The sequence below is a fragment of the Vicugna pacos genome, chromosome 8 (genome assembly GCF_048564905.1).
Source record: "Vicugna pacos chromosome 8, VicPac4, whole genome shotgun sequence".
NCBI lineage: Eukaryota > Metazoa > Chordata > Mammalia > Artiodactyla > Camelidae > Vicugna > Vicugna pacos.
In genome coordinates this window covers 62,696,478-62,722,897 of record NC_132994.1, presented here as the reverse complement: position 1 = coordinate 62,722,897, position 26,420 = coordinate 62,696,478, and the positions used below count along the sequence as shown (strand labels likewise).

Here is a 26,420-nt window from a genome sequence, read left to right as displayed (position 1 = left end):
TTAAAAAACCAGGATGGGAAAGTAGGGTTAGAATGACACGGATCATTGATTCTCAAACTACTGAGTCACCAGCCTGCTGTGTGTGTGTGCACACATGTGCACGTGCATGCGTGCGTGCATGTGTGTGTCCTAACCATTCATTCAGCTCCTTGTAACTCTGTTTGGGGATTCCTTATGAGAGTTTGCTTCAAAAAAGGTTCTACATGAAAAAAATTGAAAACCCCATTCCTTTCACTTCTGACATGGCATGTCTCTACAAATGCTTGCTTGCATTTTTTTTTTTCTTTTAGTGGAGATACAGGGGATTGAACCCAGGACCTTGTCCACACTAAGCATGTACTCTACCACTGAGCTACTACCTTCTCCTCTGCTTTCCTTTTATAATAGGAGAAAACTCAGGCTGGAAAGGCTAGAGGGCTCACCTCCCTCAAGGCCCAAAACTAAACTAGCCAATGGCAGAGCAGGCATCAGACCTCATATTCCATTTGTGGTCCTTTCTCCTCCATTCGAGGTGTGGCAAGGTATCTCCACACTTTGGCAGGCAATGACCAGCCCCCCTCGCCCCGTGTTGTGGTCCAGGTAGGCCAACAACTTGCACTGGAGCTTATGATGGCTAATTTTATGTGTCAATTTGGCTTGGCTACAGGGCCCATTGTTTCTGGTCAAAATCAGTCTAGATGTTGCTGTGAAGATATTTTTCAGCTGTGTTTAACATTTAAATCTTCCAGTAAAGCAGATTATCCTGCACAATGTGACTCGTCCTCATCCAGTCAGTTGAAAGCCTTAAGAGAAAAGACTGAAGTCCCCCAAGAATGAAGACATCCTGCCTCCAGAGTGACTCCGGACTCGAGACTATGACATTAACTCTTCCCGGATTCCCCAGCCTGCCCTGCAGATTTAAACATGCCAGCCCCACAACCACGTGAGCCAAGTTCCTTAAAACATATCAACCTTACACTCTCCCTCCTTCTCTCTCTCTCTCCCTCCTTCTCTCTCTCTCTCTTTCTCTCTCTCCACACACACACCCTATTGAATCTGTTTCTCTAACACAGGACCGTCATCCTGCTGGGTGTGCAGTAAGTCTCTCCCTGTCTTCCGCCACCAATAAGGTTTCTGTGTGTCCCGTCTTGCAACACTGTTGTCTGTCTTCGTAATCTCAGCCTGAAAGCTTTACTTGATCTCCAAAATACTCAACCAAAGGCAGATCTACTATGAAGTGGAAGCCTCACGGCTTCTTACCCGGGCTTTTCCCAGGTCTTTCACCTAATTGTATATTCTTTTCTTTAAAAAGGGCTTCCCAGTTTGATAAACTTCACCTCCACAAGCCTTGGCTCCATCCCTGGGTTTCGTGGATGGGTGAGTCTGCCAGAACCCCCTGCCCAAGGCCTGAGCATTGCTGGGACTAGGCGGCACTGCAGGTGTGTGAAATCTCAGCTCAGAAGAACGCAAGTTAACCTTTACTACACCAAATCCTGCAAGTAACTCTATAATAAGGTCTCCCCAGAGAGGAGCTGTTAATGTTTAATAACTGGCTCCCCAGGGGTGGGAAACGTATGCACACACACACGTTCATAAATACACTATAAATTTTACTGATATAAATGATGTATGGCACACAATTTACAAAGAGATAAACTGTAACACCCATTATCGTAAACTGCATAATACCCAACCGATTCTCACAGAACGCTTTTGCTGATTTGGGCTGAACTCTTGTATTGGAAGCCAGCTCGTATTATAATAGTGAGTAGAGCTCTGACATGAATGTTGGTTGCTATGTTTGTTTAAATTAATGAGCAAGATGAAAATGGAGGCAAGTGCCCTCTTAGTGCCATCCATTGAGTGGGTGCCTGCCAGGCACCAGGCATGGTGTCCGGCATTACTAAGACATGAGCCTGCCTTCACATCTTATGGAACTAAGATGACTTAAAACTGCAACTATCCTGCTAATAATCCAAGACTGCAATTAAATACTGCAATTTCAGGCAGGATATTTTAAATGCTGAGCCAAATTCATGCCTACAATTTACATAATCATAACTGACTATTATGACGAGTGTAGATTTCACATGTGGACTGGACTTTATTCACGTAAACAAGATTGAAGTGTTTTTTCCTAAAACATCAGAACAAAGATTACTTGAGTGTTTTAGAGTCTGAAAAACCTCTTTGATCTCCAAAACTGAAAAAACTATTATTTTTAAATCCTTGAAAGTTTAAAATGTCCTGGGATAACTGAAATATATATTCTGGTTTTGTTATAGAGACATCTCAAGCCAGAAAGAATCCACAGTAGGGGGAAAAAAAGACATATGTTTTAAAACAGAACACTGTTTAATGTGCTACAGTCAAGACAGTAGTTTACAATTTTAAATAAGGCTAATTCTAAATGAAAGTAGGTCAAGTTCAGAGGTTAACTTGGATTAACTTGGATCTGTGTGACATGATTTGGTAGTTCTTAGAATAACAGATTAAGACATCAAATAGCAGAAATTGCAGAGACGGCTGATTATACAAAACGCCCAGGGCTCAGAACCCAGAACAGGGCTCTTCTCCCAGTGTCTGGGAACCAGTGGCCTGGCCATGCATCTCACTGGTTCCTTAACTCCACCCCAAGCCACTTTGCACCCCTGCTCTCTCTCTGCCTTTCAGTCGGTGATTCTTAGCATTTCCAGCGAGTCCTTCATAAGGTTTGCATCTCACTGGTTGCTCTGCTCATTAAATTAATTTCATAACCCTCAACAGTCACCACAAAGATTTAAAGAACCAAACCAAACAAAAACAAAACCACAAGCCAGTTGTGGCTGAGAAGACAGGGGTCATGATGGCTGGATGGCTTGCCTCCGAGAGGCCAGCTAAAAGGAGTTGGCTGGCCCCAGAGGGTACCGCGGGCTGCTTCACTTTGTGCTTCTCTGCAGAAAGGAAATGAGAACTGACATGCCCTACCCTCAGAAGAAGTTGTCTGCACCTGCTTCCTGCACATTGCCCAGAGGCCCTGCTCCAAGGTAAATGCCAACAAGGAAAATGTGCGTGTGCGTGTGTGCATGTGCGGACAGCATGGTGGTAAGTTACTATATTGCCAGAAAACATTTCTCCACTAATATTCATGTGATTCCTGTCCAGTTCACGTCTGTTTATAGTTAAAAAGCTAAGGTTAATTATTACTAAAGAGAAATCCCAAACACAAACAACAAATATTTCCTTTCCTGTGGCAGAACCTCTTAATATGTTTGTTGGCTAGTTCTGTTTGTAGTTTTGTTTTTTTTTTAAGCACAATCTAAATGTCAGAAAAATACCTTCACCAGATGTGGTGACTAATCCACTTAAAAAAGAAACTAAAGACCATAAGAAAACGCTGAAGAATCCCAGCTGCTCATGATACTTCAATGTCCTCTCAACCTGTCTCCCAAACTGACAAATCATTTCCACTAACTTTATTCTTTCAAACATGCAATACAAATCATAAATATCTGTTACCTCTGTATTGTATAAACTGGGAAAACTCTGAAAGAATTACTTTATGATCATATTCAAAACAGTCATATATTACAAAGCATTTGTAAGTGCCAACTCACTTTTATTGGATATTTCAAAATGTTCTACAATGAGTCTAGCACTAGCAAAAATAAGTGGTATGAAAAGCATTGATTAAAAACTGCTTTACTCAGGGTGGAAGAAGTAAGCAGAAAGTACCAAAGATCCAAGAAAATTATTAGTGGTGAGTTTAGTCAGCATTTTCTACAAGTACCACCCTTCCTTTATGCAAACCTCCTGGAAGGCTTCCTGTGACGTCACCTGTAATGAAGTGGTAATGGCGTCCAGTTGTTCCCTGTATCTTAAGCACACAAAGAAATAACTTATTTGTATCTATACCTCATAAGACAGACAATTAAAGCTTATACTATCAATAGAATGAAATGTTCCATTCTAGAAGATAAATCCACGTAAGTTACGTTTAAATTGTTATTCCTCAATTGCTGATTACTGCCAAGGGAAGTTATAATAACACTGTGGTGTGCACAAGGATAAAAAGTACACTTTATTTGATAAGGTTATGAGAACAATATTTACGATATTTTTTAAACTTGGAATATAGAAGAAAAGTTATTTCTTCTGTCTACTTAAATATGACTGCAAAGACTAATATTTTGCTAATAGTTCTATTGGTAACATGCCTGTGAACAGATCTACCATTTTCATCTTTAGTAACAGCTAACACTGAATCCATATTGGATTAGTTAACTTTCTGAGTGCTTACTATGTACACCAAGCACTATGCTAACTGCTTGACATGTATTTTCTCCTGTACTCTTCAGAACAATCCTATGGAGTAGGAAACATTATCTTTGATTTCTAGATAAGGAAAGAGTGGCAGAGAAAGATTAAGCCACCTGCCTGAGGTCATACAGGATCAGGAATGATGGCGTCCAGTGCGTCTGACTTAAGGGTCTGGGATCTCATCAACCAAACTGTTTAACACTTGTTTAGTTGGTTTATTCTCTGGTAAATGTCATACAACTATGCTATGGATTTATGGTCATCTTTTCCAAACTTACTTAAAATGCTGTAATATGGACCGCTCCTGGATTTAGTAGTAGACTGAGCTCTTCAAGAGGGACCACATTCACTAGGCCACAATCTAGTTCCCTCCACTTCTGAGCAACTAGCCACTTTAAGTCTTAGATTCAAGCCCAGATTCCAACCACACGTGACCCAGACTGACTTAAACTCCAACAGCACGACTTCCTGTCAGGTGACAGAACACAGCTGCAACTCCTCAGGGTAGTGTTACGAGTTGAACCGTGTCTCGGCCAGAATTAATACGCTGAAGTCCTAACCCCCAGGATTTCAGAATGTGACTGCACCGGAGACAAGGGTCCTTAAAGAGGCAATTATAGTAAAATAAGGTCATGTGAGTGGACCCTCATCTAATATGACTGGTGTCCTTCTAAGAAGAGGAGACTAGAGGATTCGGACACAGACAACACACAGAAAGGAGACCGTGTGAGGACACAGTGAGATGATGGTCACTTGTCAGCCAAGGAGAGAGACTCAGAAGAAAGCAAACCTGCCCACACCTTGATCTTGCACTTCCAGCCTCCAGAACTGTGAGAAAATTAATCTCTGTTGCTTCAACCACCCAGGCTGTGGTATTTTGTTATGGCAGCCCCCAGCCAACTCACACAGTCAGTAGTTAAATCCATGCTCAGTCCTTGCAGGATTATCCTGTTCCTGAGTCATATGCTTTTTTTTTGTGGCTTAAATGCTAAGATTTATTTTTTAAATTGTTTAATTGCAGTATAGTCGATTTACAATGTTGTGTTAGTTTCCAGTATACAGCCTAGTGATTCAGTTACATACATATATATAAAATTCCTTTTTGTATTCCTTTTCAATACAGGTTATTATAAGATATTGAATATAGGTCCCTGGATTATACAGTGTGACTTTGTTGTCCATCTGTTTTATATATATTATTAAGTATAAGTTATATGCTTTGACCAATAACAATAGGAAAATGAATTGATTACCATTAGAGCAAAGTAGCAGATAGTTTTTAAAAACAAACCCCGAAGATGGAGAGTGGAGAGGGACCCAATAAACTAGGTGACTGTAGATAAAGAGATTCAGAACTCCTGAGGAGATAACAGGGAAGAAATCAAAGAATGGTGAAAGCATGAAGGAACTTTGTAAAATAAATGGGTTTAGGTAACAGTCCGGGTCAAACATATCCTCCAGGTCCCAGGCAGCAGAATCAATTCTAAACTCCCCAGCATTACAGCAAAGTTCCTCAAAAACCCAGTGCAGCCTCAAGCTGCACCCTCCCCTATATAAGCACTGGCCCCAGGCCAACCTCCACCCACAGTGGACTACTCACCAATTTACACTTTGCACTTTCTTTACTCTGAGGTTTTGTTTATAATGTTTCATGCGTTCTTTCATTCATTCAACAAATATTTGCAGCAAGTGCTGAGTAGTCAAAAGTTTATAAAAATGGACAGATTATAAAGCGGATGGTCTAGGTCCATCAGCTTCTAGTTCCAGTCCCCACTGTGGCTCTGCTAGTGAAACCCACCTGTCTTTCACACCCCAGTCACTCCCCACAGATCTTCCTAACCCCCAATCACAATGAGCAGTTCTCTCATCAGTGCCCCCAAAGAATTGTTATTTCATGTTGGCATTCATATCAGAGTGAGATGTTATGTACACTTACTGATATACATATGTACTGTGTATGATCTGTGGATGTATTTATAGTTACAGATACAGATGCAGATACAGATACATCAATACAGATCCTCCTCTAGATTAAAACTTCCATTAGAGCACAATTCATACCTTAGTTACCTTTGAATTCCACCATATAACACCTAACAGTGTTTTGCACATTCTTGGCATTCAATAAATATTTGCTGAATGTCATTAAAAATATTAACAATAATCCATAATATGCTAAGGTGCGGAACTAAACAAAAATATGAAACCCGCCATATCTAAGGCCCCAGGTTTCTACTTTACAATGTTTCCTCTGCAAAACACTGTTCCCCATTCCCTCTGCAAATGTCCACGCTTTTCAGCTGAATTGCCACAAGCCCATTTCAGGATGCCCAGACTCTGCCCCAGGAATTCACCTCTAGCAGACCATCTGAAGAGTGTGGTGTGTAGGTGACATTAACGAAATGACCAGAGGCAGCCAGGTGGTCTCCGTGGTACATCCAGGGATAATGGTTGGACCTGTACCTGTTTACTGAAACTTATGATTGGTTTAGAAATTGATGCTGATCACTGTCCTAAACCCATCTAGCTTCCCAGATGGCACACTGGCTTTCTTGCTTGTGTTTTTCTACCTGTAGGGAAGCAGATGAACAGACTGATCCTTCTAAAGAAGCAGAATTTGTCAAGCACATGCAGGGACACTGACAATAACCAGTGCTTCTCTCACACAGGCTGACAGATGTCTCTCTCTTCATCAGACTTGGAGACAAAGACTTCCAGCTGATTTTGCCCACACAGGAACCAACCACCATGGTTCAAACCTCAACGAAAACCTTAACTGCTCCCTTTAGGAGTTGGATGGCTGTGGTTTAAACTTGACCTTTCCACTGTGACTAACAACAGTGCTAAGTCACAAATGGGAAAGGTTACATCATATCCCCCTTGTAACCTCCAACTACCTATACTCCAGGTATCAACTGATTTCCCTAAAAGATCAAATGCTATTTACACAGATTCAGTTATTTTTTTTATGTTTCTTTTCCTTTGTCTTAGTGTTTCATGGACTTTTAAAAATGTATTCCCACTTCCAAACAGGCGAAACCAATGACCAGCTTGCCTCCAACACACATCCCACCAGGGGTCCCCCACAGCATCACCTCCTCCATGAAATCTTCCTGCCCTCCAGATTGGATACCTACTCCACAGACTTCCACAGCAGGCTCCCACGTCTACTCATAGTACTTATCACAGTCAGACCATCGTAATTCCCTGTCGATTGGTCTGTTTGCACAATAAGTTCTTGAGGGCACAGACTGAGTCTTATTTTCAAGGTAATTCTACCATCAAACAATGTCTAACAGAGAGAGTGCTCAATTGAAAATTTTTGAATGAATGCAGAAATGAGTCTCTGCAATAGCACAAGCAAACACCAATTTGGAAGTAAAATAGCGTGGACAAAAAAATGTCACCTGCCATTCCAGTACACAAAGGATGTTGCAACCACCACACCAACCACCCCTGATGCTGCACCTGAGGAGAACTTAGGATGGAGAAAAACAGGATACTGGCCCTAGAGATTTCAGATGCATATCAAAGGAATAATTTCAGTAAGCCTAGACGCTTGCATCTTCCTATACATAGAAGAGTTCTAAATTCATTAACTTGAGAGGTCTGTTTTTTCTTTAATTAGCAGTAATCTTTTGATGTTCCAACTACCTGAGCTTGTTGTTGATTTGTTGTTTTTTCCCCAAAAAAACTCCTATATATCCTGGCTCCTCCCTTACCTCTTAGGACTAGTCCCTCAAGAGCTATGTGAAAGGCTATGATCCCACTCTTATGTCCTTAGTAACTCTGCTGAATAAAACCTAATTCTCAGCTTTTAGGTTGTGCCCTTTTTTTTTTTTCAGTTAGCAATAGTAATATTTATCTAAGTTCTTACTTCAGGTCATCAACAACACATGGAGATCTAACCCCTCAGGTCCCTTATTATACACAGAAGCTAGAGCAATATACAGATCACATTATTTGAGTACTTATCACATCCTGAGAACTCTTCTAAGTCCTCTCTGTGTGTTATTTAAATGCTCACAAAAATTCATATAAGGTATGTAGGACTGCTATCCCATTTTATAGATAAGGAAAATAAGGCCCCAAGAAGTACAGTAACTTGTTCAAGGTCTGCATTACTGTAGACAGAAATTGCCAAAAGTTCTTATGATTCCATTTTAAATTATTTCCTAAGAACTCACTATGTGTTCTTACAGAGTTTAATAGCATTTTGACAGGTTTGTTGAGATATAATTTGCATACAGTAATTTACCCTTTTTATCTATATGGCTCAATGAGTTTGAACAGATGTATGCTGTCATGAAACCACAACCACAATAAAATATGTAACATTTTCATCATCTCAGAAATTTTCCATGGGCCCTTTTGCAATCATTCTCATCCCTACAGCCCAGCCCATGGCAATCACTGATCTTTTTTCTGTCATTGTAGTTTTGTCTTTTCTAGATACCATTTAAATGGAACCATACACTACATAGTCTTTTGTGTCTGGCTTCTCTCCTTCTGCATAAGGCTTCTGAGGTTTATCCATGTTATTGCAAGTATCAGTAATTTGCTCCTTTTTCTTGCTCAGTATTATTTCATAGTATGAATGTAGGACAATCTGCTTATCATTCACAAGTAGATGGAGATTTGGGGTGATTCCAGTTTGGGGATATCTGAAATAAAGCTTTATGTATATTCACGTACAGGTCTTTGTCTGGACATAGGTTGAATGTCTTTTGGGTACAGAGCTGTGAGTGGGGCTGCTTGGTTGTATGGTAAGCTTATGTGCATCTTTTTAAGAAATTGCCAAACTGTTTTCCAAAGAGGCTGGACCACCCTGCATCCTCATCAGAAATGTGTGAGAGTTCCACTTGCTTTATATTCTTAACAGCACTTGGTTTTGACAGGTTTTCTAATTCTAGTCATTCAAATGTGTCTCTGACTTTAATCTGCATTTCTCTAATGACTAATAATGTTGACCATCTTTTCATATGCATAATTGCAATCCATGTATCTTCTCTGGCGATATATGTCCATTTTCCTTTTGAAATTATTTTCTTTTTATTAGTGAGTTGTTAAGAGTTCTTTATATGTTCTTGCAAATTCTTTATCCTTGTCTCTAGCTTGACCTTTTATTTCCTTAATAATATATTTTAAATGTAGTCCTTAACAATATAATTTTTAATAAACTTTATTTTTAGAACAGTTTCAGCTTTACAGAAAAAATTGAGAAGATGGTACAGAGAATTCTCATACAACTCCATACTCATTTTCCCTGTTTTTAACATCTGACATTACTGTGGTATATTTTTATAATTAATAGCCATCTTTTAAGCTTCTATCTGATATTTGCAACATCTTGGTCAATCCTGGGTCTGGTTCTATTGACTGCTTTTTCTCTTGGTAGGTCACTTTTCTTTGCCTTTTTCCTTTTGCATATCTTATGGTTTTTGATTAAATGCAAAATATTGTCTGTAAAAGAGCAGCAGACTGAGGTAAATGAATTTACTTCTGGAATGGACATGACAACTTCTGTTGTCAGGCTATTATTCTGAGTGGCTGAGTGACTCTAAGAGTATTGAGGTGGGTGTGTGCTTCGCTGATGCTATAGTAACTTTGGTGCAGCAAAGACTATGAACTCCTCCAGCACTGGATTCAAGCCACCTTGTGATTAGTGTGAAATTGGGGGTGACAGAGGTTTTTCTTAGTGTTCCGGTTTCACACTGACACATGGTGGGCTCAAAAGGAGTTTTCCTTACTCTCCTGCAGCAGCCTCTGTCTTCGACAGACCTTGTGCACCAGAGTTTCAGAGGTGAGGCTTTTTCTGCATTCCTTCCTCTTCTACCCATGAATGACAGCCAGTCTCTATCTTGTATTGTTGGTGGATCATGGGTCTAAGCCTGCTCCCCCAGGTGTGGCAGACCACTGTTCAGTATCACTTCAGATCCTGGGCACAAGTGGATTTCCCAACCCTCTCTTGGTGCAGATAGGATTTATTGAGCATCAGGGTAAGGCTGGGAGGGTGTATTTTGTATCCCCGTCCCAGTAGACTGCTAATCTTTGCCCACATCCATGTGTCTGAGCACGTTTCTTGTCCACCCCTTGTTTGTGTCCTATGACAGAAGTTCTGGGACAGTGTTGGATTTGGGCCCTGTCTCCCAGGGGTAGAGTTGATCATCTGCCTGCACCACTGATGGGCTTTCTCTGGTGTCCTGCCCACTCTTAACTTTTCTCATGAGCATCTAGTGGAAGGAAGGCCTAGGATAGAGTGGCAAATAGATACAGATTTTCTTTGTGTCTAAGGTTCCTGGGAATTTAAAATTACCAAGCTCACCCATACAAGCTTTTAAAAATTCACAACAATTTTACCTGTTGTCTTCTTCTCTAGGACGTATCCACTCCCTACCCCACAACTCTTCCCCATTTTCCCCACCTACAAAACAGGGATGGCAAAAATCACATCTCCCTCAGAGGTGTGTTATGAGGATTGAATGAAATAATGCAGTAAAGCACTCTGAACAAATAATATAGCCTGTTAGCCCGATTATTACTCTACACAAAGCTGTTTCCTTCTGTTATATCTTAAGGGGCCACCAGCAATAGAAAGCTTCTCCTAACTTGCACAAGTCTGACTGAAAAAGCAAATTGAGATGGGCGTGGAAAATAACATTTCAGCTTTCAAAACTCTGGAGACAGAAAGGGAGGCAGATCAAGGAAGAAGGAAGTCCCCTCCAGATGTGAAGAGCAATAGTCAAACACATCCATAAGTAATTCAGATGTGGCTGACTTAAGTGTAAGTCTAAATTTCACGATTAAGGAAATCAGAGCACAATGAAAGGTGTTCAGATGACAGGTTGGGTTCACTCTTCTTGGGAGCTCTTGCTTTGTCAATTTGCCTGCATGCAAAAGTACAGCATCACGCTCCCCCTCACCTTACAAACCACTTTTAATACAATTTAGCACGTGCATCCCAGAACAGCAACACTGGGGGTGAGAGCGAAGATCATATTTCCTGCCAGACAGCTGGCCTAACGTGGCTCAGCCGTGCAAGCATGTTACTGTCCCAGTGTTTTAATGAATGATCAGAAGATTCAATTCACCACCATTTTCAAGGACAGAGATAAATACACTGGCCCAAATTGCTGTGCAGTGGCAGTAAAAACTCTGATTTAAAATGACAGAGTGATAAAACTCAAAGTTATTGTCACCAAGCCAAACTCCATCTGACTCTCCATCACCTCTCGGTAAGGAAGTAGGTCTCAAAAGAGTAAAGTACTTTGCATACCCTCCGGCACAACTCTAATCTATAATGGATACAATATGCAGATCCTGAATTTTTCTGTGTGAGCTGAAGCAAGCGGAAGATATAAGGGGTTCATGGGATCCCACATAGCAACTAATTCCATCCTTTTTCCTTTCTTTTTTAAAGGTCAAAGTTTTATTAAGCATCTCAGACACAGTTCTAAAATTCCTATTTTCTATTTTAACAAGATACATGATTTCTAAAAAAGCAAAATTGATTTACACAGAAGATGACTGTTTTCCAGTTACTCAATAGAATATCAAATGTCTTTTTCACTATATTCTCTTAATTAGAACTAATTTCTAAACTTTAAATCTTATTAAAATATACCCCTAGCACTTACATATTATCATGTTTTACTTAAGCTAGATGAATCCACGTTAAAAAATCCAGTACAATGCTAACTAACCTCTCAGCCGTACCCAAGTACCTGCTGACTGACCACCAGGCAGGTAGTTCCACACAAGAGGAAGGAAGGAAGCAATGTAAAGGGCAGCTGATGGTAGTTATTGCCAAACTGTCATTCAGCCATGAGCATTTTTTCAAATGTGTCTATCTTAAGGCGACCTTTGGCTTTCTACAGTGGAAAGAGCATTGAAAATGACTTTAAGTCATTTGAGCTTAGTTTTTGCCTCATAATGTACTCACTAGGTTATCATAATTAAGCAATATGCAATATAGCTTCACTGAGCCTCAATTTTTATCTATAAAATGCCAACAATTTATAATTCACACCCTATATAACTCTTAAGACCATCATCATAATGAAAATAAATTCATGAATAACAGAAGTATTTTATATTTTATATACTATCATGTAAATGCAGGATAGATTACAATCCATAGGAAATATTTTTAATCTGATTTTCTTTCTTTAGATGCCTTATTAATGACAGTAACTAAAGCACTGACTGTGGATGCATTTAACAACTCACCAAATTACCATTTTATTCTTTCACATTTAGGTAGAGATACGTTTCACCTAAACCAGATCCTGGAGTTAGCAAGTCCTGAGAATTGCTCAGCAGGTTTTTTTTATGCAAAATATTTCTTCTTCCTAAAGATTATCTACAGTTTTATTACTTTCTGGCCATGAAAATATTGCTGCTACTTAATGCAGTACCACTCTTGTCAATCAAGAGCTTCCCAAAGGAGCGCTTCATAATACAGCAGCGGTCCATTCTGTGTTGACACATGGTTACTTTAAAGTGCCTGTGTCATTACCGCGTGATTGATGGTCAGCTTGGGAAGGGCTGGGTGCATCCATTTCTACAAACTAAGCTGAACTCAGCACCTAAGGTAGCTTTTTTTCTCCACAAACATACCATTCCTGTACCCCATGTTTAATCCTTGCTTCAGTGACCTTTTCAAAAAGTCATTCTATCTGACCTGTCAACAAATGCTTAAACATAAATCAAGGATTTGTTATAATAATATTTCTTACAGAGTTTTCCATCTTTATCTTTGTTACAATTGGGCTGTTGTTTCTATGCAAAGCCAAACATTCAAATTAAAATGAATGCCACTTCAATTTTTTGAACAAGGGTTTTTAATTTAACATGGCATCTGGCAAGCAGCCCCCATCTGTATTTTCCACAAAAAGGCCTGGGGTGGGGTAGGGGCAGGAAGGGAGTAGACTAGTTGATTGGGGTCTACAAGGTGGGGTGGGGGAGTGGGAGAGTGGGAGGATGAAGGAGGAGAATATAATTTCAGAATCTGGGAGTAATTTCCTGAACTGCACTGAGGGAGGGAAAAAGCCCATTTTGGCTCTCAAAACAGAAAAATCAATAAAGATTCAAGTTAACCCCCTCACCCCTTCAGAGTCTCTGCTCTCTGGTTCAAAAGCAAAATGTCTGAACAATCCAGAAAACTAAATTGTTACCCACAACTATGTAGCTATTGCCTTTTGAGCAACAAGAGTGAGGAGCCAGTCCCCACACCCTACGGCTGTCACTGCCTCTCTGGCTTGTCTACACAGAGACTGCAGCTTCCAAAAAGCTTTTGGCAGGAAGTCATCTGTAATGATATCATGAAAATAACTGTCGTAGTGGTTACCAAACTGAAGGTAAATGTCAAACATCGTTCATGAAAGGAAAGATACGTAATGTAAAAGAATGTCACAATAATCTAGGAGTAAGATCACAAAATTCCTCCTCTCACACTCAAGCTGCTTCAAAAGATATCATTTAAGGATAGTTTCATATTAGGATATCTGTTAATGGAATACATCACAACATTAGGCCCAGGAAGAAAAAGATTCTCCATTATTTTGGGGGAGCGGTGGTTGACCTTTTTCACTTTTGCCTTTTTTTCTTTTTTATTGAAATATAGTCAGTTTACAATGTTGTGTTACAATTTCTGATGTACAGCATAATGTTTCAGTCATACCTATACATACATATATTCCTTTTCATATTCTTTTTCATTATAGGCTACTACAAGATATTGAATATAGTTCCCAATACAGTATAAACTTGTTTATCTATCAATTATTTTTAAGTTGCTAAAAAGATATTTAATAGAATCAAATATCCATTCCCAATAAAAATGCCTTAAAAATTAGGAAAACAAAGATGGTTTTCAACATCATGAAGAATATATTTGTACACCATAAATTAATACAACATTGTAAACTGACTATACTTCAGTAAAAAGAATAATTACTGTATCTCAAAAAAAAAATAGCTTAAGCTGACAGCCAATGACAGAATAACAAAATACCTGTAGCATGTAGAGTAAGACAAGAACACCTAATTTTCATTTTTCTTTAACATAGTCATATAAATTCTAGCCAATGCAATAAGACAAGAACACAGAAATAAAAGCTATAATTCTGATAAAGTAGGTGATAAAATTATTGTCTGTGTGTGACTACATATAACATTAGAACTTTACCTTATATCATGTCCAAAATAAATTTCAGAAGAATTAGAGTTAAATGTAACTGTGAAACCAAATAAAGTAACTGGAGATACAGATAAATAGTAACTGATTTTGAACTACAGGAGAATTTATTATAAGGATAAAAGTAATCACAAAAATAAAGTTTGGTTATATTTCTTCACTTAAAAAAAAAATGAAAACCCAAAGGGCAAGTGTTCCCAATTGTTATACCAGACAAATTGTCAATTATTGTTATTTAAAGAACTTCTTGAAATTATGAAAAGAATATTTAGCCTCAACAGAATTATAAGGACATGAACTAATAATTTAAACTAGGTCTTTATATTGAGAATAATTTCATAATCATAAGGTTTTATATATACTACAAATATTAGCCAAATGTTTTGAGGAATTACTATCTGTCAGTTATTCTTTGAGGCTCTTTTCATACACTGCCTTTCTGATTCAACAGCCTTAAGAAGTAGGTAATATTATACCCATTTTATAGATGAGGCAACTCAGGTTTAGAAAGGTTAAATAATTTGTACAAGCAAATGGTAAAAGAGAATTTAAATTCAATTCTATCTCAGTCTGTACCCTCTATATTCCTCCAGTCTGGAAGAAATAACTAAAATTACTGATAAGGTGGAATACATAAGAGTTTTAAAATTTTGGACATCCAAAACAAACAAACAAACCAAACCCCATTAAATTCTAAGCTAAACTTCACCGAGAAAAATCTCTGCAAACTCTAGGCAACAATGATTATTTTCCTTATTATATAAAGAGCTCCTCCATAGCAATTCGAAGCGGTCTAAGACCAACAGAAAAAAATAGGCAAGCACCATGAACAAGCAAAACATAATTATAAGTATGAAAGCCACAAAATGAGATTATGTAAATTGGCAGTCTAAGAAATCTAAGACATATCATTCAAAAAATGATGAAATGTTATTTTCCAAACACAACATTTTCAAATAACAAAGAAACTAAAATAATCAATAATTACATGGGTAAGGTTTCAACCCAATAAAAAAAAAAGATTCAATTAATTATGGTGCCAAACTAAGATGGAATAGGTCTTAGTATTAAAATCATTTTTCAAGTGATATCTGACAACAAAGGAATAGTCTTACCCTATTCTTATCCAATACTACATTTGTGCATGTGTACCAGGCAGAAATTCTAATTCATAGATGATTTTTAAAGAAATACACTGTACTGTTAGAAACTGTAATACAGGAGGGATGGTACAGCTTAGCAGTGGAGTGCATGCTTAGCATGCATGAGGTCCTGGGTTCAATCCCCAGCACCTCTGTTAAAAAAATAAATAATCCTAATTACATTTCCTCCAAAATATTTTTTAAAAAAGATATATATTTTAAAAAAAGACATTATAATACAGACCATTTTAAATTTCCTCCTGATCTCCTTCAGTGTACTCCAGATTTTCTCAATTTAGTATATTTACTTTTCAATCAGAAATGTTTTCAAAATTGTATTAGGAACACAGTGATTTATTCACTATCAAAAAGAACACTTAAAATTTGTAAAGTTCTTTTTGAATTTACAAAGCAACTTCATAAACATTATCCCATTTAATTCACACTACCACCTTCTAAGATAAATCCTGTCCCCATTTTGCAGAAGAAATAATTTTTCTTAAACTAAACTGATCCCATTTCCTTATGTCTTCCCAAAGACAGAGCAGAGGGAACAGTTCACCCCAGTTGCAGGCAAGGAAGGGGCCCTTAAAACAAAATTAAATTTTAAATTATGAACATACCCTACAGATAACTCTAAACAATGTTAGTGATAAAACAGTTCTCCCTGAAAAAAAAATTTTGTTGGCCTAACCTATAGCTGTCACAGTTACAAGTTGTAATCATGTATATATATTCACTTCAAATTAGCATCTTTTATTACCTGTCCTTTTTTTTTATAGGCATTGTGTTCTCCACGGAGGTTAATTCAGAGAACTTCTGTGTTACACAGTTGGTACCACCCCCACAAACTTCGTTAGAAGAGTTCTTTTCTAAAATAAGCTTGTAAACGTTGTCATGTCCCTTCCATGGTATTACATATTCCTAAGTTAAACAATAGATTTGAAATGAACAATAATAGCACCATGATTTGTAAAAAACAGCAACAAAGAAAACTTGTATTAGTTCAATTCTATTATTCTTATGTGACCACTGAGAGCTTTTGTGTTGAAAATTTAAACAGTGAAACAGTACAAACTGCAAGGTATAATACGTTAGTTTGGTTAAATACACATTCTGTTTCATAGATGAAATGTTTTTACTAAATTTGAATACTTTAAAATTGAAACATAGTCTTTATTTTAATTATTAACTGTTTTAAAACTGAAGAAATCAAGAAAATTACTGCATATTATTCCATGACTAATACTTAAAATAATTTTGTCAAATTGAGGTGGAATATTTTAAACTGTAGGTGTCAAACACAGTAGATACACCTCTAGTCTTACTATAAAGTTATGGTATGTTCTAGGGAAAATATCTTAAGATCTGTTCATTATAATTTTGGCAAAGAATACATACCAATTGTTTTCCTTACCTTTTGGACATGTTCCAAATGCAGTAGGTCTTATTTTGTTTGTATTTGTAACTTTATGGAAACATAACAGCAAGGTTTTTAGAGCTCATCAGACCATTTCTTTCAATTAGAATCAGTAATGAAACCTCTTTAAACTATTAGATGTCACTTAGTCTCTCTGTAAGACAGATTGTATGCTTAACGCCTTTTGACATGATGCACAGCTATTTGCCCTTAATAGTTTTTATATTGACTGAAAATGAGGATTCCCTTCCTACTCCTCCCAGGCCTTCTCAAGTCTGAATCAGTCGTTTATCTGAAATAGCATTTTTTCATAAAACTTAGAAAACAACTGTTAAAAACCTTTCAGCTCAAGTGCTAGCAGGAGCAATAATAAGCCTTAGCTTCAATCAAGACTTGATGCTATTTCTAGCTCTTAAGAGGCTGTGACGTTGAAAAGGTACAACTATCATGGTCCTGGGTGGACCCCCCCCACCTTCGCCGTGGGCAACATCCTTCCAAATACCTTAGGATATGCTTTGTTTATGTCAAGGACCAGCCCTGGTTGAGTCCATGTCATTGGACTCACCTTACTTCAAAAAAACTCATTTCAGAACATATTTCTGGTGAATTGAAATGTAATCACATAATCTGAAAAAAACTGCGTTTTTATCAAAATTTCTGTCTTATTTTTCATGGGATGCCTCAGACAACTACCTAAGACCAGACAAAGTTCGTGAGGCCATCCTTAGTACTGCTAACCCTGCCTTGAGCATCTTTTTCTCACTGAGGGTGAGGAAGGAAGGAAGAGGGCCACTGAGACCTCTTTAAGGCTGGAGATGGCAGGGCGGAGAAGAGAGCTTTCTACGAACAGCAGGTTGAGCAAAGGAACAGCTTTTGACCCACATCAGATTAACCCATCGACTGCTATAGTTTCTTATTATTGTGCACAGTTTACCTAATTCTTTTCCTTTTTGGCCACAGGCACCTTTACACCAGTTATCTATTCAGTAGAGTCTATGACTTGTGGCCTTGCTCTTTGCAAACACATAGGAAACTGACTTTTATGTTTTAAAAAGCCTTGTTGAGGAATTTCCATATTTACAACATGGCTACTCTGTAAGAACATATTTTTCACGGGTTCAAAGGTAGGAAAAGGCTTGTAAGTGTCATAAAATCTAAAGTGAGCTCACAAGTCACCCCAAGGGAAAACATAATACTCATTTGGTTGTCAGATTCTATTTTCCATTTCACATTTTACTGAATGTCATTACTCTTCTCTGATTTGATTCCAAATTACTTTAGGTATTTACCCCAAACCAGATCCACCTTAGAAGGAGGACAGCTTGCCACCACTTAAAATACTCTAAAGAAAGTTCTGCAGACCCGAGTTTCAGAACTGTTTTGAGTAATGGCCACGCTGTAATCTACCAAGTGACCATTTAGAACACTACGACTTAACTTTGAGTAATTTTTGAAATGTTTATATTTTTAAAAAATATTTTCATTATTGTATCCTCAGGACCACAGAAATGAATGAGTATCATTTGTACTAAAAATTTACTGCTGATTAATTACCAAACACCCCAACCATCAGGAATAAAACTGGGCCAACAGGCTGTTCTGCACCCAGCCGACACATGACCACCATGACGGAGGCAGAAATGTCCAAGCAAGGCGAGGTATGGGGTAACAGAAGCTAACATGGGTGACTACTTACCAGGAGCCAGGCTATTCATCTGGCAATTTTTTTTTTCTCAGTGCCTGCTAATATCCAGCAGAAGCAGTTTGCTTTCAGCTGGGAAAGCCAGCAATACACTTTCACTGTCAGACCGCAAAGGGGTATATCAATTCTCCAGCCTGATGTCATAATTTAGCTCACAGAGATTCTGTCTGCCTTTCTGTTCCACAAGATATCACGCTGGTCCATTACACTGATGGCATCATGCTGCTTGGACCTAGCGAGCAAGAAGTAGCAACTACTGTAGACTTATCAGTAAGACTTTTGCACGCCAGGAAGTGAGGAAACCGACAAAAACTCAGGGACCTTCTACCTCAATGAAATCTTCAGGGGTCTAGCGGTGTGGGGCATACCAACATATTCTTTTCTAAAGTGAGGATATGCTGTTGCATTTGGCCTCTCTTACAACCAAAAAAGAGGCACAAAAAAAATGCCTAACTTGCCTCTCTGGAATTTGGAAGTAACCTATTCCTCACCTGAAACAAATACAAGTGCAAAATTCTCTAACTGTTGGTATTTGGAGAAATAATGATCAACTTTTATATGGAGCAACTATTCCATGTCAGGCACTGGGTTAGGCCCCCTACATATAGGTTCATTAAACTGTGAGCAGGAGCATGTCTGTCCAGTTCTCTGCTGTAATCCGAGGGCCTGACACGTGGCATGTGTTCAATGTCTGTTATGTAGATAAATGAACAGATGGTTGGATGGATGGATGGCCGGCTGGCTGGCTGAGGGTCCACATATATGAAAACTCCACAGGCAGTAAACCCTAAGGAACGCGATGGAAGTGGGAGCCCTGCCAGCACCCCAGCTCTTGTCTCCCTCTTTTTTCCACAGTGTTCTAATCAGGGACTAAAAACAAAACAAAACAAAATCCTAGAAAGACCTTCACTGGCCTAGGCTGAGGATACTTGGCAATATTGGTTTGACTCAGGAAAACTGAACTTTGCCAGCTTCCAGTCTGTCCCAAATAACTTCACAAAGGCAGAAGAATTCTTGGGAGAAGGAATATTTATTGTCATTTCAGCTTCTGCCAGGACCCAAGGCACAACTCCACAGGACACAAGCATTACCTTTACCGACCTCTCTCTTTCTTTTCTAAATACCTCTTCCATATCCTTCACCCTGGCCCCAGACACACAAGCCCTCATGCCACCTGTCTCCCCACATGCCTTCATAGCAGCCCATCTCTCCCAAACATCCATGAATAGCCTTATTTCTATGAGAATCCTGTTACTTAATTAAATTCACACTGAGGTGTGAATGAAGCTTAACACTCCTCCGGCATTATTAAATAAGGTTATACTAACTCAAACAGCTCTAATTGGTAGTGTGAGGCAAGAAGGTATTTTCCGGTGAAGAAATCTATACATTTGCTCCACTCACTTTCTCCCCCTAGAGCCTACCTTCCACTTTTCCAAGGCTGCTAGAAAACAGAATACATTTACAGTCCGGTCGCATCCACATCTGCCACAACCCCCTTCCACACGCATCACCAAGCTTACAGGACTCAATAAAACATCACACGTAGCTCATAACCTGCAGCACAAATATATGAATGGTGAGGGTACCTTCTATTTCTGTACAGTTACATACATCCTGTAAGTATTACTGTACACATTTACATTTCGGCATAGCTATAATACTAGATCATAATACCTAATACTTACATATTACCACAATGTTCCCTAGAACCTTCTATTCTCTCCATCTCTCCCCTCATTGATACCAAGTAAATGGACAGAGAAAGGAGGCTCTTCAATGTCACTCCCACAAAGTTCCCAGTCTCCTCACCCATCCTTCCTCTCCTCCGCTCTCTCACAGAGAAGGCTCTCCCTTCCCACTGGAGTGAGCCCACATTATCCTTCCAGTGCCCTGGGCACAATCCCCTCCCACCTCCTTGATCTCTTGGGTCGTCTTCCCTTTCCCATCTCTTCATCCTCTCCCTTTTTCTGGCTCCCTTCCACCAACACTCAGAAATGCTGCAGCTTCTCTTATCCTTAAAAAAAAAAATCCACCAAACTCTTCCCTTGATCCAAATTCTTCCTTCTTCCCTCAGCTATAGCTTTAGTTCTATCTTATTATTCCAATTTCATTAGAAAGTTGTTTGGTTGGTACATCCAGACAATGGAATATTACTCAGTGCTAAAAAGAAATGAGCTATCAAGCCATGAAAAGACACAGAGGAATTGTAAATGTATGTTACTAAAAACCCAATCTGAAACCAATCTGAAAAGGCCACGTAACTATAGGATTCCAACTGTGTGACATTCTGGAAAAGGCAAAACTATGGAGATAGTTAAAAAAAAAAAAGTTCATTGGATGCCAGGGGTTGAGGGGAGAGAAGAATGAACGGGCAGAGCACAGAGGATTTTTCGGACATTGAAAATAACTCTGCATGATATATTAATGATGGCTACAAGTCATTCATTACACATTTGTCCAAAGTCACAGAATGCACAGCAAGAGTGACCCCTGATATAAGCCATGAACATTAGGTGATTATATTGTATCCATGTAAGTTCACCAATTATAACAACGTACCACACTGGTAGGGGATGTTGATAACTGGAGACTATGCATGGGTAGGGGCAGGGCGTATACAGGAAATCTCCATACCTTCCTTTCAATTTTGCTATGAACCTAACATTGCTCTTTAAAAAAAAAGTCTTTAAAAAAAAAAGTTGTCTATGCTCCCTGTTTCCCCTCTCATTGGTCCCATCACCTGAACCTGATATTTCAGGGGCCCCCTGAGGGCATGGTTGCTCCTTCTGGATACACTTCAGTTCTTGTCCTACTTGACCGCTCTCTGACCTCCCGACCCGTCCCTCCTCCTTGAAGGATCTCCGTTTCCGCTGACTCACACTTCCTGCCTGTTCTTCGTCTTCTGACCATCTTCTAAGTCCTGGTGTTCCCAGGGTCCTGTCCTGGTCCCTTCTCCCCTACAACTCACTCATATTCAACGTGTTAATGACTCCCAAATCTGTATCTTTTGCCCCAGGATCTCTCTCTGCTCCACAATCGTACTTCCAATTGCCAACTAGGCAACTGTGTTAGACATTCCACCCGCGCACTCAGTGTGCTTACACCCGAAGGCAACGTTTTCTTTCCAAACTTGCTCCTCTCCTGAGTCCCGTACTCAGGAAATGGCACTGCACAGCACCCCAACCTCTCTCCCCTCTCACCCCTGGTATCCAAACAATCACCCAGTCTGGCAAGTCTACCTGTCTGCTACCTCCACACTCCTCCTTCACTGTCGCCATGCAGTCCAGGCCACCAGCAAATCTCTCCTGGCACTGCAACCGCATTCTAATCATTTATTTGATCTCTGGTCAGGATCCATCAACAGCTCCCCTCTCCAGAGACACCCCAACTCCTAAATATGACTTCAAGGCCATCCAGCACCAGCCCAGCCTGTCTCTCCATCTCTTGCCACTACTCCAAGCATTCTGTGCTCCAGCCAGACTGAATTCCTTTAAATTCCTGCTGCCCCCTTGCATGCTCTCCTGGCCTTTGCACATACTGTTCTCTCTGCCTAGAACATTCGTTCCCTTAGGACCCTCGTCTCTTTCAAGCTAAACCCACCATCCATCAGTTCTCAGACCAAAAGCCAGTTCTGGAAAGCCTGCCATGACCCCACCTCCCCACAAAGTAGGTTGGATGCACCTGTCCACGGCATCGTGTGCTTCCCATCAAAGCAATCATCACTTTATCATTGTTATTCACTCCATCTCCTGTCTTCCCTGCAGGATCCCAAGTTCCTTGAGGGCAGGTCTTCTGCACTCTGCCAATCACAGTAACCTGGAGCCTGGTCAAGTACTGAGATCATGTACACAAAGCTTTACCTAATTCTTACTTTGTGAACACATATCCCCTTCTCTTAAAGGTAAAATCACAGCAGTCAGAGAAGCTAAGGATGGAGCAGAAGAGGGACACAGCTAATGTGTTTTGATTTTAGGCAGAGCCCTCTTTCCAAGCTCCTGGTTTTCCAAAGCTACAGACTTCCTTTGGAAAACAAAGAGAAACTAAAACTTTACATTTTAACTCACCTGAAAGAGAAAAGTGGCAACTGTTGTTAAGATTTAATGAACACAGCACAGCAGCACAGTACCCGGGAAAATTAACTGTTATTGGGGCAAATCCCACAATCCTACAGTCCTTTCAGGTAATTCTTGGGAAAACGCCTCAAGAAGCTGCATCAGAAAACATCGTTAATTATGCAAAACCCGAAACTTAAGAGATGATGCACACAGAGGCAACAAATTCAGAAAGACCAACATTATCTGACACTACACATGTGTATGCTCAATTTGGGGTACATGAATTATATTTTAGTTTCTATTTCAGTGTGTGTTTGCTTACAACAAATATACAAGTGTACAGTAACTGAATTTCTTTTTAGGATTAAATTGGTCAGCTCCATTTTTTTGTCCTCAGAGCATCAATGGAGGAGGTACAAAAACACTTCAGGCCTCATTTTATTCTTTCATCAGTTCAAGAAAGTGAATTAAATATGTGTAGAAAGTGAATGAGGTATATCTTTATTATCACACATTATTGTTATGGGATTTATATAGAACTGGACAGAAATAATTATTTAAGTGGGAAGTAAACAGTATTACAATGCAAGTTGAAATTTCCTTCAATAAATTGCCCGTACGCAAATGCACAATATCATACCCTAATCCTGGCAGGAGTGCACAGTCAAAGCCTTGCCCAGACATTCATGTCATTAGAATCCTCTTCTGCTTATCCTTTTCAGCTTCAAAGTTTGATATCTAGACTTGTCTTTTTAAGAATCAGAACCAAAATGTGTTACTTCCTTAACCCCACTCTCACCTCCAGCCCACACTCTCTTCTCTCTTTCCCTCCTCACCCCACATACAGCTTTTCTTCTGAAAATAAGCAAGCCCTGGTGATACACCTTGTTCTCAGCATCCTTTCCAGCCAGGACTTGGCCTGTGCCCTCACCATGTGCCCAGGTGTTCACATGCTCTCAGCCTAAGCCCACCTCACTTCCTGGGATGTCAATCACAAAAGTCTGACTGCTCTTGAACTCCTTTGACCTGCTGTCCCCAAGAACAGAGAATTTATTTTACACTGATGGTCACGGTCACTAAAGACACACTAGACGTATCTCTAACTCCACCTGCTTGGGAAAACTGTTCTCCCGTCCTTTGCCCAGTCTGGGGCACGTATCAGTAACACAATCAGAGTGGGTTACCGGAACACGTGTTAAATTTGCAGCACACTGTCCTCTAGGCCTGTATAAAACACATTAATACTCTCAGGTTATCTGAATTGCCTGTCGTACAAGATAACATACGGATAATGTTAAATTCTCTATTCCCATCTACCTACCGTAAATATTATTATCTACTTTTTACAAAGTTTTCTCTTGAACTCCCTTAAATACAGACATGATGACCTTCATGTAAGACTATAAAGCAATGCAAGTGTCCAAAACAAGAACACGACGTTTGGATTAACCGCATCTCCCTGTCAGGGCGCTGTGCTTACCCCGCGCCAGCTGCAGCACCCGGGCCATCATAGTCCCCTGGGCTTCTCTATCTTTATGTCTTGATTTTCCAGCTGAGGTGCTCCTTTTCCTGGGTTCACCCGAGGATTATCTGTACTGTCTGCTTCTCCCTTTCAAATCGGGACCCTCTACCTAGATGGTGGCAGAAGCCTAAACTGAACAGACTCAGCTGGAGGCAGAACTCTTGAATGAAATATGATGTTCTGCAGTCAGTTATTAAACACCCAAATCCACAGCTCAGCCTTCCTCACAGAGCAGCTGCCATAACTTCCCGGCCCCTTCCCTGAAGCTCCCTCCCAGGGAATTCCTCACCGGCTATTGGAAATCTCACTTTCTGAGTTATGCCTCCCTCTTTCAAATGCGAACCCACTCAGACTTCTAGAAGTCACAGCTGTACCTACTTCATCTCATATGGATTAATAATCAACCAAATTGATGACCCAGCACAGAACTCACACCCTCAGTGGCCCCATTGCCTCCCTATGCTTAAGTTGAAGGAACTTATCCCAAGTGGACTGCCTTGTGTTTTGCTAACTTTTCCCCTAGACTGTTCCATGTCAGTGGTTCACTTTTCAGATTTGCACCAGTGCTGGGATTCGACTTTATGGAATTGAGAGCAACAGGGCATGTTTTCCTCTCTTTAAAGAAAAGAGTTCGCCTTGGGAGCTTCCCAGAAAGGTAAGGGAAAGAACAAGAAAAAGAAAGGTCGAAAAAACGTGAATTTTAACCGTTCTTCTGGTACCTTCAGACCCAAATACTAGGACGGAGGGGATCCTATGCTCCTGGAGAAGCACCGTGCGCGCAGGTCTGACGGCGACCTGGCAGAGACTCGGTCCTAGTTTAGAATTAACACCCCAGTGAGGGATCTTGTCTTACCAGCCGCTGGTGACATCAGGAAGGAAAGAAGGAATAAAACACAAACGGAGAAAGAACACAGAAGAGAATCCCAAATACCCAAAGCATCCTCGTCTCCTGGAACAGGCTGCCACGCCTGGGCTGGAGCGCCTGGGCCGCGCGTCCCCTCCCGCCGCGCGCCCCTCCTTACCTTGCGGGAGTACGGGGGCTTGCTCAGGTGGATGCCGTCGCGGACGAGCTTATCCCTGATCATGATCTTCAGCTTCAGTTTGGGGTAGCTCACCAGTTCCCTGCCGCGAGGGGCGGTCGTCTGGCTGCGGGGGTCCCCTCGGGTGCCCTGGGCCGGGCTGCCACACGGCTCCCCCCGGCGGCGGGTGGGGACCGCGAACGCCGGCGGCCCGGGCTGCGCGGGTGGCGGCTGCGGCTCGAGCGTGAAATAGAGGCCGGCGGCAGCAGCGTCCTGTTCCCGCAGCCGGCGCACGGCCTCCAGGATGCGGCGGCGGTGCGCGGGCGCCAGCACCCCGATGGCGTCCAGGTCCGGGTCCCCGATCTGTTTGCACACCTCCAGGTCATCGTAGCCGTTATCCACGAAGGACTCCGCGTACTGCGGGAGCTGCAGCGCCCTCAGCCACTCGTAGACTATGTTGGTGCACATGGTGGGACTGGAACCCCGCCGGCAAACACCTTCCCAGCGCCCGAGCGGCACGGGCGGCACCAGTTCTGAGAACTTTTAATCCTCTCCTCCAAGGAGAAAAAAGAAATCTCAGTAAAGTTTTCCTTTTAAAGAAAAGGACAGGGCCGGAGACCGAAAGCCATCTGAAGAAGCCTAAGGAGGGAGAAGCGGGAAAGCGGCAAAGTGAATTCCCCGAGCAGCCTGGAGCTCTCAAGCACTGGCGGCTGGGCGAGCCGCTCCGCGCCGCCCCTGGATTCTCCGCCGCCGCCGCCGCTGCCGCCACCGCCGCCGCGGGGAGGGGCGCGCGGCGGGCGCGCGAGGGGGCGGAGGAGGGCGGGGCCGGGGCACACCCCTCGGACCCGCGCTGGGTCAGCGGCGCGCTGCGCCGACCTGGACTTTCCGCAGCCGGGACCGTCCCGGAGCTGCGCGCTGCATCTCAGTTTCTGGCGGCCGCAGCGGGCGTCCAAACGCGCGCCCCACGCCGGGGAGGCGGTTCCTGCGCGCAGACCGGCGGCCGCCCAGGAGTGCCTCGTCTTCACGAGTGCGAGTCACTGTAGTCCTCCTAGCGGGGAGGGGGTGTCTTCTAAACTGCCGG

At 41.1% G+C, this 26,420-nt stretch overlaps 1 protein-coding gene across 3 annotated transcripts in view; it reads right to left on the bottom strand.

Annotated features, from left to right (window-relative positions):
- SAMD5 (sterile alpha motif domain containing 5) overlaps nt 1-26,097 on the bottom strand; it is a 413,981-nt gene extending 387,884 nt beyond the window's left edge. The window contains exon 1 of one of the 3 annotated variants that reach the window (XM_072966012.1): nt 25,343-26,097. In XM_072966012.1, coding sequence (XP_072822113.1) covers nt 25,343-25,807 — 465 coding nt within the window. In that variant the 5' untranslated portion in view covers nt 25,808-26,097. The remainder of the gene's footprint in view (nt 1-25,342) is intronic. The other 2 variants (XM_072966013.1, XM_072966011.1) reach the window with 2 other exon arrangements.
- Nucleotides 26,098-26,420: the final 323 nt, after the last annotated feature.